The sequence below is a fragment of the Lathyrus oleraceus genome, chromosome 3 (genome assembly GCF_024323335.1).
Source record: "Lathyrus oleraceus cultivar Zhongwan6 chromosome 3, CAAS_Psat_ZW6_1.0, whole genome shotgun sequence".
Classification (NCBI taxonomy): domain Eukaryota; kingdom Viridiplantae; phylum Streptophyta; class Magnoliopsida; order Fabales; family Fabaceae; genus Lathyrus; species Lathyrus oleraceus.
In genome coordinates, this window is record NC_066581.1 from 502754937 (window position 1) to 502770156 (window position 15220).

At 34.8% G+C, this 15220-nt stretch overlaps 1 protein-coding gene across 1 annotated transcript; it reads right to left on the reverse strand.

Moving 5' to 3' along the window:
* Window positions 1-495: 495 nt before the first annotated feature.
* Window positions 496-6511, reverse strand: LOC127128404 (uncharacterized). Its single transcript, XM_051057687.1, has 7 exons — window positions 6365-6511; window positions 4328-4393; window positions 2660-3109; window positions 2379-2524; window positions 1784-2060; window positions 1267-1539; window positions 496-1158 (listed from the first exon to the last, which is right to left on the reverse strand). Exons 3-7 carry the CDS (start codon window positions 2966-2968, stop codon window positions 673-675), a joined length of 1491 nt encoding a protein of 496 aa, XP_050913644.1. The 5' UTR covers window positions 2969-3109; window positions 4328-4393; window positions 6365-6511; the 3' UTR covers window positions 496-672.
* Window positions 6512-15220: the final 8709 nt, after the last annotated feature.

Here is a 15220-nt window from a genome sequence, read left to right on the forward strand (position 1 = left end):
ATGGTTATTATCAAAACACCTAACAAACATATGTCGCCAACACATCATCCTACCATAAGTAGTTTGTGTTCAATGTTTTAAATTTTTTTTATTTGAAACATAAGTAGTTTGGAAATTAATGAAAACATATTGTTATTCGAAAATTTTTATTGAAAAATATGATTATTTTGAAGAAAAAAATTCAGATAAATCACTTTAACAAATCAGATAAATCCAATGATTATTATTTAAATCTTTAACTATTTTGTTGAGATTGTTTGGTCGAAAAATCACTTTAACAAATCAGATAAATCCAATGATTATTATTTAAATCTTTAACTATTTTGTTGAGATTGTTTGGTCGAAAAATCACTTTTAACAAAATTGGTCATAAGTAAAATCACTTACTTTCACATGCAATATGTAAAACTTTTGGGATAGAATTAAGATACTCTCATGTTCCAGCTAGACCCTTCAAATCTAAATCAACAAAAATACTAAAATTAAAAACTAAAATAAATAACAGAATTAGTTACATTTATTTTAAGTTGAGAGTTTACATAGTTATTAGTAGAAAAGACTTGCAAGAGTACAAAAGCTCAAAACTTGATTAATTTTTTATTTTGCACCCATATCACTTAATTTAACAAAACAGAAAACCTTTAACTTGGAAATCTCCTTGACATTCTTGATTTAAATAGCTTCTGCATCTAAGTTAAGGAAATTCTTTATGATTCCCATCATTTCTCCTCCAGGGAACCGCCCCAAACACCCCCTTGCAGCTGCAATTTCATTTGATTCATATACTGAATCGCCGCTATAAGATTGAGAGCATTTGCCGTCTTTCTCTTCTGTTTCCAAATCGAAAGCCAAATCTTCGCCGGACTTGACACTTGGAAGAGGAAATGGATCAAGAGAAGTTTCGCGAATAACGGATTCGCCAATTGCACCTACGAAGTCCTTCAACCGACAAATAGAAAACGGAACTGGTTCAAAGCTGTGATCTCCGTATTCTACTGGTGTAGAATGGTCTCCTGTGACACAAAGGAAAAACTGAAATTTTCCTGTTGATTCTGCTTCCCAGAGTAATCTTGCCAACTGCCCGATTGCAGTATCAACAGCTTCTAATGCTTTGACTTTGAGAATGCTTGCTTTGTCATGGCCTGCATCATCTATTGCCTGCAGAAACAATAACATATGGGATCCATTTAAAATAGGTATGAAGTTTTGCGGCAAAATGCTGAAAAGTAAAAACAGATGAAGAAACCGAAACTTAAAAATTTCAACCTTAATATGAAGGAATCCAAAGTCATAGCCATCTGAGGGACCTGCTTTATACTCATCCTCTCCAGGTACAAAAACTCGGGGGCAAGACTGCGAAGGAGCCGAGAGCGCCTTAGCTATTGCTGTTGCTTTCGAAGTTAGTAGAGTTCGATAGTCTCCGGTTGCTCCAGGTGCTTCTAGAATATCAATACCAAGTGATAAGCCTAGACCAGCAATTATTTTTGTTGGAGCTACCATGCATGGCCTCAAACCGTGTTTATCTGCAAATGGCGTAACCTGTAATATATAATGTAAAAGCAATAAATGCAATAGCTATTACAATTTACATATACACATAACCGTTTAATACACGGATTGTAGTTCATCTTACATAGTCGCAGAAAAAGTACAAAGTCCCTGAAGTTATTGAAAGACCACTTCAATAGTTATGCTTCTTTTTTTAACGGAAAAACCCGATACGATACATCTCACCTTTTTAAAGATAATTGTGTAGATTATGTTCTGAACATAAAAAACAAACCTCAATTCGAATGCCACATCCTCTTAAAAGGACAACATTTGCAATATTCTTCCCTTCTGCGGCACGTTGAGCATTCACAGGATGAGAAACCAAAATTTTCGTTATTTCCTTAGACAGCTCATTAACAACATCAGCAGTGTTCCTTGCTTCATGAGATTCATCTAAAGCTTCTGCTTTCAAAAGTAAGCGGTTGTCCTTTAACGGGTCTGTCCCGGATATATTTCCACTCAAATTTGGTCCTTTAACAACCACTCCACATCTATGTTCTGTAGCATACCTGTGAAAAGAATTACAAAGACGTAGAATGACCTGTTAATATTAGTCTGTTGAAATCATGAGTTCATGTCTTAATCAACTTGTAAATTGTAATCACAACATATCAATTTAACTTTGAAGGTTGAATTTTAAAATTTTGGAAAGAAATCTTTGAACCAGACAAAGTAGAGCTCAACCATCCAAAATCCTCCAAATTTACGATATGACTAAGAGATTTATTAAAACGATTTCTCTAATAAGAACCACGTTAACCATAATGAGTGGTCACCTACACCAACAATTAACCCTTAAATCTTATAGCAACCTTAGACATCTTCACCTGACTCTGACTTCATATTGAGGGAAAGATGGAAGCTTCATTCCATCGAGGGCGGCACATAGTATGGGACCTTCTTCTTCAAAGTGCCTGTCAGCTTTCCTACTAGTGACAGTTCCAGTTTTCTCATCAAGAGTTGCAAAATTTGACTGCAGGAAGACAGTTTTTTTTGACAAATATTTCATCAAGCTATTAGCATGAATAATGCTTTTGAAAAGTAAGGTTAAGGGGAGATTATTTTGAAACTGCATATAAATAATAACGAAAGAGAGTTCTGCACAAACCTTAAAAGCAATGTCACCCGGCGACATGGCCAATCCAGCCCCCATGGATTCAAATGCCCCTCGACCACGATAATAAACTCGAGGATCATAACCCAAGAGAGAAAGATGAGCAGTATCACTTCCACAAGCTAAGCCAACTTCTACAGGGTCCATTAATCCATTAACCCCAGCAGATGCTATCCCATCCAAATTGGGAAGTTTCGCTGCCTGAAGAGGCGTCTTGTATCCCAACCTTGGCAGCGACACATCACCCAACCCATCAATCAAAACAAAGGCTACTCTTTTCTTTGGCAACTTTGGACTACCCATTAATCTCTTTAATTTTTTTCTCGGATTATAAATAGCAGCAGGGTTAAACAGCAAATAACAGAAGCTAATATCTATCTATACTCAGCAACTTCACTCTCACGGTGCCTTCACAAAAAGCACGAGCAGCGTATTACCAAATTCCTGTCACCATAAGTATACTTCAATACGTATATATGTTAGAATATTATAAAATATCTTATAATATCCAGAGTAGTCAATCCCAGATAGCAGCACAGAGAGGCTGACCCCAAAAACGAGATAGTAGGATAACGTATAGTGAGATGACCGTTATTTGATCATTTTTTAGATAAGTTATATGAATAATAATTATATACATATGAAGTGCAGAGGGAAGAATAAACTGCAGAGAGAGGCGAGGGAGGAACTTTTGATTTTTTCTTTGGAATGGCTGAGTACAAAAACGTCGGTGAAGGAAGGTTAGGGTTGATTTTCAACTCAAATTTGATTGGAAAACCCAAAATTACTCTTAAAATGTTTTAAATTTTAGGGGTAATATCTGTTTTTCGGAGGGGAAAAGAGTAGCGGGACAGAAACCGCTCCAGGCCGGGAACCGCTCCGCCTCAACTACCCACTAATTACCCTATAGTGGCCGCAATAGTATTTTGCACCGCTAAGGCTCTTCCCATAGCGGCGCCACTATTGGCCTATGTATCCCTATAAATAAGGATTAGTATTGAATCTATTGCATCAAATCAATAGTCATAATCAACCATATTTTTCTTTCATCTTTTACACATAATCACAAATCAATATTCAACCCATATTTTTTTGGCAAGTACACAAAAACACCTGAATAAAACCAATCAACAAGATTGAGACTTTATTTCAGTTTTGCTAGCCACATTCATTATGGAAAGTTGGGTGTAGTTCCAAATCATGTCAAATCTTACAACATGCAATTGCATCAATTTTTCCATTTTTGAAAAACTTGGCATAATGTAAAATAATAAAATCAAATAAACTAACCTAGACTGATTAGTAGAGAAGAGTGTTGTAGTAATGAAACAACGCAGAGATTGATGCACTATCAATTTTCTTGTAAAGAATTAAGATTGGCTGGCACAAAGTTATTTCTTTTTACATATAAAACCAAACACAAAGAACACATTATTTCTACGGAGACAAAACAGACAAATTAGGTAAAATAGGAAAAATCAATAATGGATCATTCTAAAAAAAATAAATTAATTTGAGTTGTTTCTAAACTCATATTGTTATTAATCATAAAATCAACAAGCAGCTTATTTAAGGGACAGTTGGTGAAAGCTAGCCCTAGAACAAAGCAAAAATTAAATTCATACTTTACGGCCCTACAAGTTTGTTAATCATAAAATCTACCTGGATATAGGAGATGCGTAAATGAAGATATTGTGAAGTCTTTGAATTGGAACTCGAAAACAAGGCCTACAAATCAAAATAATACCAGTTATTCAACATAAAATACAGAAATGCAGCCTTTAAAAGAATGTACAAAAACACATACATAAACACATGAAGAACAAAACACAGCATCTCCAAATAACTTTCTTGTCTTTTAACAGAACCATGGCAATACTGTCTACCTTGAAACTAAGGCTCTGGCTCATGACCAAATCTTTGACAGAAAAAATAAAACAAACTTTTTTGTCTTTAAATATAGAGCATAAAAGACAAGCCAAATATCAAACTTTTTTTCTTTAAACTTTGATATTAGATTTTCATTATTTTAAAATGGACACTAGCCATTGTCATCAAATGACTTTGTTAAGATGATAGCCTACAAGTCTGTTATAGTCAATGTAGTCTCAAGCACGAGATCTTAAGTAGGATCGGCCGGCTTGTGAAAGATCATAAAACTCGGATCGTGAGCACGGCACGTAAGACCCAACACTTTTTTTTACGATCTTGTGAAAAATGGTAACTTCATACCATATATACACACATACACAAAAACACGAAATAATAATACAAGCACAATTTCACGATCTTGCTTCAAAAAGCTCGATTTTGACCACGGCGTTGACGAAAACGATCTTTCTCTGATCGTAGCACTCTCAGGCACCCTTAGCACATAAGATCTAACAATCTTATGATCTAGCACTCGATCTCGACTACACTCGTCATAGTAATAGTACGAGCACCAAAAAAACAAGCAAAATTATAAAATAAAATAAAAAGGTAACATTATGATTAAGGATCACTCTCTCACAAAGCGACATTGTTTCATGATTAAATTTCACACAATATATCACTTAATTTTTATTAAAGATTCTTTCCCATGCTCTTATGTGAGAGAATTAAACCAATTACACTAAACGTATATATGCTCTGTTGCATATAATTGTGTTCTCCACTGTGTTGTCCTATTATATTAAATTACTTCAAGTACATATATATACTGACTACAATTTCTATCTATATAATATAACACATGCATGCATCATTTAATCTTAAGAGTATATAAATAATACCACCTATGAAGCACGGATACTTCAAAATCATTGCCGAATCATATCTGAATGTACCAATACGCCCCGATACATTGCTGAGACGTATCGAAGGAGTATCCAAATTTTATTATTTAAAAACAAAAACAAAAAAATTCTGATACATTCCAAAACGGCGACAACACGCCACAATACGTTGTCGACACGTCTCCGATACGTCAGGGATACAACTAGTTTATCTCATGACTGTTTCGTGTTCTTCAAACTTTCCTCTCTATAAGTACTCTTCTCTCAACTTTAATTACCTCGTGACTATTTATTTTTCTATAACAAGAATCAAATTTTCCCCTCTTTCCTATGTAATTTATGATGCACCAATTTATTCTCATTTTTATATTATCCATCATTAAATTTTGCAAATTCAATTGGTTATTGTTGGACAATGATTTAACTAGTGTATAATTTTAAGCTTTATATATGTATCTAAAAGGTATTAGTATCCTATATTTTCATTGACCGACGTATCGATGTATCGGATACGTATTGTATCTGATTCCCGTATCGTGTCTGTACTTCGTTAAATACCACTAACCAACTCACCACTTCATATTTTATAGTAGAACTTTTAATGCTTTAAAAGTTTGGCCATAGCTAAAACACACGACAACAAACAGCAACTGCAGAGCCACAAAAACCTACAGACTTAACTGAATCCATGGCATATGAACACAATTTCAACAAACCAACACATGCAATCTCGGCATAACAATAAACAACTGTAGAGACACAAAAACTAGTTCTGTTTCAGCAGCAAAAATTGGTTGCAACACAAAACCACAAAGTTTCAAGGAATTGATATACAAATAGAAATTCAATTTATGAGAATCAAGTAACCAACTCATATGCAATTTAGGAAGGCTTTGATGGGTTTGTGATTCGAAGGACTTACGATTGACGCCAAATTCCAGCGGCAAAAAGATTCGCAGATGAATCGATTGAGAAGGGATTGCTAGGATTTCCGAAATCGCAGAAAGAGGTTTGAGATTGGTGAATCCATTCTTCAAATTTTCGTGAGTTTCGGTTTTGTTGTTTCAGATTTCCGAGTGTCACATATGAATGAATGAATGTTGGGTTTCTCTTTCCTGGATTTAGCTAAACTCTATTCACTCAAACTTTAATTTTTAAGTAAAATAAAGTAAAAATTAAGTGGGAACCAAAATATATGGGAGGAAATAAAAATATTTTCCAAGTAAAAAATATTTTCCAAGTAAACCACAGGCATCCTTTATTAGGAGAATAATGATTTTTACGGGAGATTTTGCAAAAGATCGGTATGTCACATTATTATCAACTTTATATTTTGTTAAATAGTCGGTACAAATATTCTGTTCTATAAGAATATGAAATATTTTAACTTATTATTTTCTAGTGAGAAACTCTTTAATATTGTGGAGAATCACGACATAGTGACGTTAAACATTAATTGATTTCAAAATATGTTTGATAACATAGATAGAGTCAAAATAACCCATCAAGCCTTTGATGCAAAGTTTTCAGATCATACGCAAATCATGATATATCGTCATCAACTCAGCATTAAGGATGTTGGAATAACCAATATTACCCAAGCACCATCAGCATTTCAAATTAAACACTAAAACTCGAGACGTCAAGATTACCGAGGCTACTGCCATCAACATTCAAAATCATATTACTACTGCATTTGTGTGCATTCCGCGTGATCGTTTTCGTTGGATGAGACAGATTATGCTTGAGAAAATATTTAGCTAAAAGATTAGCATAATTCATTGTGATGAGTTTCAAAGTATAGGAAGATACCACTTCATTAGATGAACATAATTTGTCTTAGTGCGCCACAGCCACCAGCAAGCGGTCAAAAATATATAGTCACTGACGATATCATGTCTAATTCAATCATATAAACTATCCCCTTGAAAGAATAGTGGGTTCAAGAAGCCAATAGATTTTCAAAATGGAGTAGAAAATTCACAATCTCACAAGCAGTGTAGAGTTGTCTCACCGTCCTGATTGCATCTAGGACAAAGATTCATTCGTCTAGAGCATACCACGATGACACAACATTGATCTCGAAGGAAGTGATTTATGTAAAGCTGTCCAAAAGAAGAATTTCACTTTCTTAAAAGCAGGAATATGCCACACCCACTTCCAAGAGTTATTGTTTCTTATATTCTGAATAAATTTAAGTCTATTGAACTAGTTATAATCATCTCAAACAGTATAGATACCATTTAAATTGCCTTTACGGGTTAATCGACCAGTCACCATAGAGTTCAAACAAATGGGGAGCGCTTTCAGACGGTCACAAACACTTGGAAGAATATATATATATATATATATATATATATATATATATATATATATATATATATATATATATTCTTCCAAGTGTAATTCTCATCCAAATAAACATAATTCACTTGCATTTCTAAATCATGGATATCCACATAGAGAACTTGCTCCGCTAATTCCCCTACCAAGACTAATTAGTAAATAAGAAAGAGGAGTTCTCACCCCCTAATCTAAAATCAAAGTCGTCTTTAAGAGTAGAGAAAGCTTTCATAATTGCATTTCGAGTAACTGATTCAGACTTCTTTTTCATATTAAGGAGCATTTCTTCACTAATGTACTTATGCTTCAAAACTTAGACCCATAGGGAATCACAATCCCGGTGGACACCCAAAACCAACTTACTCAACATATAAGTATTGGTCTCTCTTGCTTTTCGGATCCCAAGACCATCCAACTTGTTTGGCTTAGCGATTTTATTCAAGCCAACGAGATGCACACCCAAATTTGAATTACCTTCCCATAAAAAAAATTCTAGTCATCCTATTATATAATCACAGGTTGGCTGAGGTAGGAAAGACACTTGCGTATAATAATTTGTGATGGAGTTCAGGACAGATCTAACCAGAGTAAAAAGACCAACCTTGTTTAAGCTTCCATCCCAAGCTAATGGGCCTGAATATCTTAAAATTTTAGGGGCACCCTACCTTAGAAATTAATGCGATGAGAGTCTCAGAAAGAGAGGAGCGAAAACTATATGTCACAAAAGCATCTGATATAAGTTGACAACGTCATCTCCAACTATATGCCAAAACTATTTAAGGAAAATACCTTGGAATCCACCAGGGTCGGGCGCCTTGAAATGGTGCATTTGATTCAACATATAAGTAAAAAATTTCTTCGACCTGCTGAGTCAAAGAGTGTCGGGATTCTTTAGTAAAGATCAAAGCCATAGTTGAGTCACCCATACTAGCGGGAATACCACATCTAAGAAGAATGGGGTTGTAATCATAATGAAATTTACATAACACCTTAACATATGCATCAGGGAAGGCCATGCGCCAAGAATCGTCAACCAGGGCCCTATCCAGCTTCTGATAGACCACTTCTATTACCAGTATAAGGCCTATTCCATGTGAATTTCTCATCAATCGTGTCTACTTTAACTAAATTACATTTATCAATGACATTAAACAAAGTAGCTGCCCTATAATGATTAAAATTACCTCTTTTTTGTTCACTCAGATGAATGATATCGTTAAAGTCTTCAATCAACATCCAAGGACCATCAATAGTGTTCTTTATATCAATGATGTGGAGACATAGGTCAAGACGAGAAGTGTGCACATGGCCAACACAAATTCCAGTTACATATCAAAAGGAAGTTCCCAATGATAGCTTGATAGTAATTGTATCCATAAAGACATCATGCATGACAATTATAATTTTACTACCATTTTAATTTAACACCTAAATGCCACCAGATTTACCACACATATCCATATAGTGAACACTCAAATATCCAGCACTATCCCATAAGGATTTGAAAACCAATGTGTGTTTTCAGACGATTAAAAATGTTGGAGAGTGTTTTCTAATCACATCCATAATGTGTCTTTTAGCCTTATTATTAAAGGATCCCCAACTATTTTACGAGAGCACACTGACTTCTTTGAAACCTAACATAACTAGTATATTTGATGGAGGTGGTAATGCATGTCCTGAACACGTGACAATTTACGTAGTCGGCTTCCATTTAATGGGAGTTTCACAAACAACTTCCTCTTCTTGAGTAACACCCTCATCCATAGTGCATTGGTTATTTCCATTTGCCTAACTTGCTATCGGTTCAGAATGCAGAATATTGTATCGTGCTAAGGTCTCTAAACCCAAATTTATTATAGAAGTGATGAAAGTGTATTTAGCAGTGTTATACACACTCTTTTGTATTGGGTAAGAGTTAAAAGTTGGTCCAGTTTTGTGCGAAGTTCCACTAATAGAAAGACGATGTTTCAAAATGGAAGACTTGGCCTTGGAACGTGGGTCCCCTCTTCGTGTCGTCTGACACACGTCCAGGGTGGGTCGCTCTTATTGAGTCATCGTTTCTTGGAAACTGCATCGAGTTGATTGGGTCTAACACTAGAAGTTTTACTGTCATGGACTATTCCTTTTAAGGAAACATCAATCCCCTTGATTTTAGAACTCCCGAGATCTTTAGGTGCATTATTGGATAAATATTTCCATTGACCATAACTTACTCTTTTTTTGTGTTTTTTCCTTTGCACCACCAACCAATCACCATGAACTACATTTGTTATACAAATTCTTTTGCTACAATTTCGATGATATCATCCCCATACTTCCTAATGGACAACATCATTTTCTAGTGGATCGCTTGGTCACGCCACCGTAGGAATGGTCAATTGCGTCAGGTTAACTGGTGTATTTTTGTAATCACGGGTGTGATGTCCATAACAACTACAAGTTGAGCAAATAAAGTGAAGACCTTCATACTGCACATTGTACCAGTGCCCATTAACAATGACCTTTCTGGCAACCGACAAGGTCGGATCAATCTCCATGCAAATTCTCACAAACCTTCCCCTTTCTACATTCAGGGTGTTAGTATTGTTATAACAAGATTTGGTTCTGCATCTATACCTTGAGTTTTGATGATAATAATATTGTATTTGTGTGAGAACAATTTTGGTACCCTAATGGTTTATTATTGTGTAGCTTTAACATCCAGTTTCGATTATGAGTTTATGACGTGCAACGTCATCAATTTCTGAACATTGTGTTCCAATTCTGCTTTTGCGTTAATCATGAGAATTTCTGAAAGATGTTCAAGTTATTACTGCAATGATCTTTCTGCTTCTGTGATGATTCGCTCACGAGAAGCTTCTAAGGAGACGTTATATTGTTGCTGCAACGTTCTCTCGGTTTGTGCTTCTGGACCTGACTCTGATCATCAAGCTTCCGAAGAATGGTAAGCTTATGAAGTTTTGTTACTTAGCTGAAGATTATGAAGATCTCAATCTAGACATTGAGGTTATCAAGGTTCTGACTGAAGAGTCTGAAGATTCTGAAGAAACTGAACATCTCAAGCTAGACTGCTGACACTGTCAAGGTTCTAACTGAAGATTCTGAAGTTTCTGAATCCAGTTGTATGTTTCTTTATTCCATGCTTCATCAAATTTCATCATAAGCCAATGAACTTGAAGATAAGATCAAATGGATACGTGATCAAATAATAGATAGTACAAATCAAATATTCTTTCCACTACCTGATATCATGGACAAGGACAATATTATACATCCCACATGTCACTGAATTTGTGGGTGAAAGATAGTACATAGTATCACTCCTTTCACCTATCCAACAGTGGACAACCGCTCTATTTGGTATCCCCATTTTCCCCTCCAATGGTATCTTTTCTTATGCTATATAAGTGGGACTTGGAGACTTGAAGAAACAGCTGAAGCACTACAATAATTTGACAAGTATATTTCTTTGTGAAAAACTATCAATTTTGTACAAAGTTTTTCTTTAAGTGTTTGTTTATCATTTGTGTAAAATCTATTTATGTAGAAGCATCTTATAAACACAAAACTTTGATTCAAACTATTTGTTTGTAATTCCTTAAGGAGACTAGGGTATAGTCGGATCCTTGAGAAGACAAAGAAAGTTATTCTTTGTAATTCCTTAAGGAGAGTAGGGTTAGTTGGATCTGTAAGACCCCAATTTTGACCCTAAGATCCCTCATGCAATTTCATCATAAGCATTAGCATTGGGATTATACCTTGGCATTCTCCTTACCCCTCCTTCATTGGGTTTGTTTTAGAAGAGATCACCAAACACTTTGTACTTGTATCATACTTGTATATTATCATTTTTACTAACCAAAATACCAAAGATATGTCTTTGCATTTGCCTAACTCTTTTGTAGGTAGGGCATGATCTCCATAGATCTATCAAGTTCATATCTAGGGTTTAAGACCCTCATGATAAAGAGCACAACCATGAATTGATCCAAGAATGGTTATGAGCATCATATATGAGTTCCTTTGATTCCTACTTGTTATATTGATCAAGTTTTCTTCAAGAGTTTGGAAGTGATTTGCCTTGGAAACCCTAGTCTGACTAGGTATCTTGAGTAACTTCTCCAACAAGATATCTTACCAATTGATCAAATATATCAAGGGACACTTAAAAATTCATCATATTATGCATAGTGATCTACCATGAGCCAATAAAGTCAAAAGAGTTGAAGGTTAGCAAGTTGGTTGATGGTGGTTGGCCAGATGAATTCATCTGATCAAAGCTGGGTCTCCCTAGACCCTATGTCCTACAATTTTCACCATATGAAAATGATTCCAAGAGAAAAGTTACTCTAAATTACATTCCAAACAACTTTCATGTTGAGACCTATAACTAGTTTTGCTTGGAAAATCATTTTCTATGTTGAAACATTATAGGTCATTTTGTCTAAATCCTAATTTGAAAGTCAACTTCCCAAGGCCATAACTTGCTCAATTTTTATTAGATAAAATATTTACAAGTTGCACAATCAAATACAAGATGTCTACTTCAACTTTGATGTTTGGAGTGAGATCTAATTCAACTTTTTTGAGCATGTGATATGAGGTTACATTATAGGTCATTTTTGACCTATACCTTTGCACAAGTGATTTTTCCAAACTTCAAAAATGAATAACTATATCATTTCAAATCCAAATGACATGAAATTGGTGACCATTTTGAAGGTATTTTAAAGAGATAAAACTTTGATGAAGACACTTTTCTCATTTGAATCTCACATAAAAAGTTAAGTAAAATGGAATATTGAGATATATGGCTTGACACTTAGAATTTTTTTTGATATGTTAAAATTTCCAAACTTCCACCTCAAAAATTCTTCATGCTCTAAGCTCCAAATGAAAAAGTGTTGAACATGAAAGTTGTTCCTCTTGATCTAACCTTTCCAAAAAGTCTAATTTCATCCATTTTGGACAAGATTTGAATGGGCTGCGCATGGCTTGAACATTGCATCATCATTTGGCAAAAATCAAACTTCAAGCTTCCATGCACAATTGCCTAGCACTCCAATTTGATTTCAGACTTGTTCACACTCAATTATGGATCAAATAGAATTGTCTCATAGGCCTGTACACACCCATGCACCCATGCATCACTCATTGCCAATTTTGGAAACTCAATTGTAAGGTGCAAATATCACATGATTCAGCTATAAATAGAGCTCCCTATGATCAGAATTAAGAACCCCTTCGCGCCAGCTTTGATCCCAAACACTAAACCCTTTCATTTGAGAGGATAATCCAGAGAATTTCCTTTGGAAATTGAGTTTGAATCTCACTGTTTTGAGATTCAAAACTCCATGGATCCAAGACCTTTTGTGCATTCTAATCTACTTCTGCAAGCATCCTGAGTAAGATCAAGCACGAGCCAAAGCAAGAACAACTGAATCCAGGCCTGCATTAAAGGTATTTTCTAGAAAATTCCATCTCTCCGATTCTCTCTCAATTCCACTCAATTCTCTTGGATCTTTGGTTGTCTGAAGTCCTACCAATGTAGGCAAGAAGATTGAGTTACTTAGAGGTCAAATCGAAGCAACTCAGTTGACACACCTCAAAATTCAACTCCTCATATCTTTCTATATATGTGGAGTTAGTTAAAATTGAGTTCAGATTCATGGTCTACGCCATTTTTTCTTTCAGATCATGTCCTTCTTTTTTATTTTGGTGATGGTTGAAGGTGGACCAGTCCGGTGAGGTCCACCGGAGAAGAAGACCGGAGCTGCAGCTCCGACCGTGTGTTGGCACGTCTCCATAAGATCATTTTAAAATGATCTAATATCATGTGTTGGTTCTGATTACCTTTCTTGTGGCGCATTGACTTAAGTCCACGGTGGAAAGCGTGTTGAGGACCACTTGATCTGCCACCTCAATTAATGAGGGAGATCAAGTGGTCCACGTTTTTTGTTATTTTCTGATTTTCTTTTATTCCTTTTATTTTCATTAATTCATATTAATTTTAATATTGATCCAAAAAATATGCGAGTTTCACCAAAAATTTTCAAATAATTTCCTCTTTCATATTCTGAATTAAAATTATTTTTTGGATTATTATTAATATTTTTCATGATTTAATTGGTTTTGTGATTATTTTTAATTGTTTAAAAATACTTTTAAGTCTTTAAAAATTCTGAATTTTTTTCTCCAAGGTCCTTTGACCTTGTTTGACCTATGATAAATCTCATGGTCATTTCTTTGGTGTTTTGATGAGATTTTAGGAATTTGACAAACCATATTTAATTTAAATGCATTATTTTAGTATTTTTATTTTGAATAAATGCCAAATAATTTTGTTGACCATTTGTGATGACTTATTTGAGTTTGATTCTTGTTGTTGGGCCTTGGTCAAGGTTGATTTGACTTTGTCAAGTTAATATCATTGGGTTTAGGGGATTGATGGAATGTACATTCCATCTCCCAAAATGAATGGATGATATTAATTTGGTAAAAGTCCTCATTTGACCAATTTGAGTTTTGATCCATTCCCTTCCCTCTTCATCTCATTCCCATTCTTCATTCTTTCATTTCATTTGGCCTATGATGTTTCAAAGTTCTAAGGCTAGTTGATTGAAAAATCAACATGAGTATGGATGAGATTAGGCCACCTCTTTTGCATATTCTTTTTGTGTGTGGTATGTTTCATGAGCATAGTCCATAATACTATGTCTCTAATATGCATTAACACCAAAATTCTATTGCCCGACCTCAAATAGTTGTAACTTCTACATAAGTCTAATTACGATTGCTTAACATAGCGCTAAATTTGTGACATAAAAAGGCATAGCATTCTAGTTAGTGAGATTGTAAGTCTCCCCTCTTTCATGGTATTATGTGGAAACTTGGCCTTTTTTCCTTCCTTTGGAAGATGTCTTGGCTCAAGGATCCATGCTTGTGATAAGTGGGTTGAGTGTTCTCCAAATAATGACTTAAAAATGAAAAGCAAAAGCAAAAAAATACTAACTTCTAACTCATTAACAACCAACTTTTAACTTCAAGCCATTTACTTTAATGTCATTTAATTGTAGCCTTTATTCATTTGTCATTATTCATACCATTCTAATTGTTTATGTTAATGCAATTTTCACTTTGTCCATTTGGACCATATTGTGTGATATATCTTATTTGTGTGTATTTTGCTTATTTGTGTGATCTTTGACCATTAATGTACATAATAACAACAAAAACCCTAAAAAACGTTTGTGTGGACTGTTGGCTTGATCTTGGACAAATGGACTTAGAATTTAGGCAACATTCCTATGCTAAAGGACCTGGCCAATGCAAATTTTGTGTGAAACCAAATGCTTGCAATTTGAAACTTCATGTGATACATCATTTAAGATCCCTCTGAGTTCATCTGCAACATGATCATTGTGAAGCTATC

What these genes read in the sequence shown, in the direction of transcription:
- LOC127128404 (XM_051057687.1), bottom strand. Translation starts at nt 2,968, where the DNA reads ATGGGTAGTCCAAAGTTGCCAAAGAAAAGAGTAGCCTTTGTTTTGATT. An exon ending in CAATATGAAGTCAGAGTCAG is followed by an intron (nt 2,061 to 2,378) that starts GTGAAGATGTCT and finishes TTCTTTTCACAG; the next exon opens with GTATGCTACAGAACATAGAT. An exon ending in GATGTGGCATTCGAATTGAG is followed by an intron (nt 1,540 to 1,783) that starts GTTTGTTTTTTA and finishes TATATATTACAG; the next exon opens with GTTACGCCATTTGCAGATAA.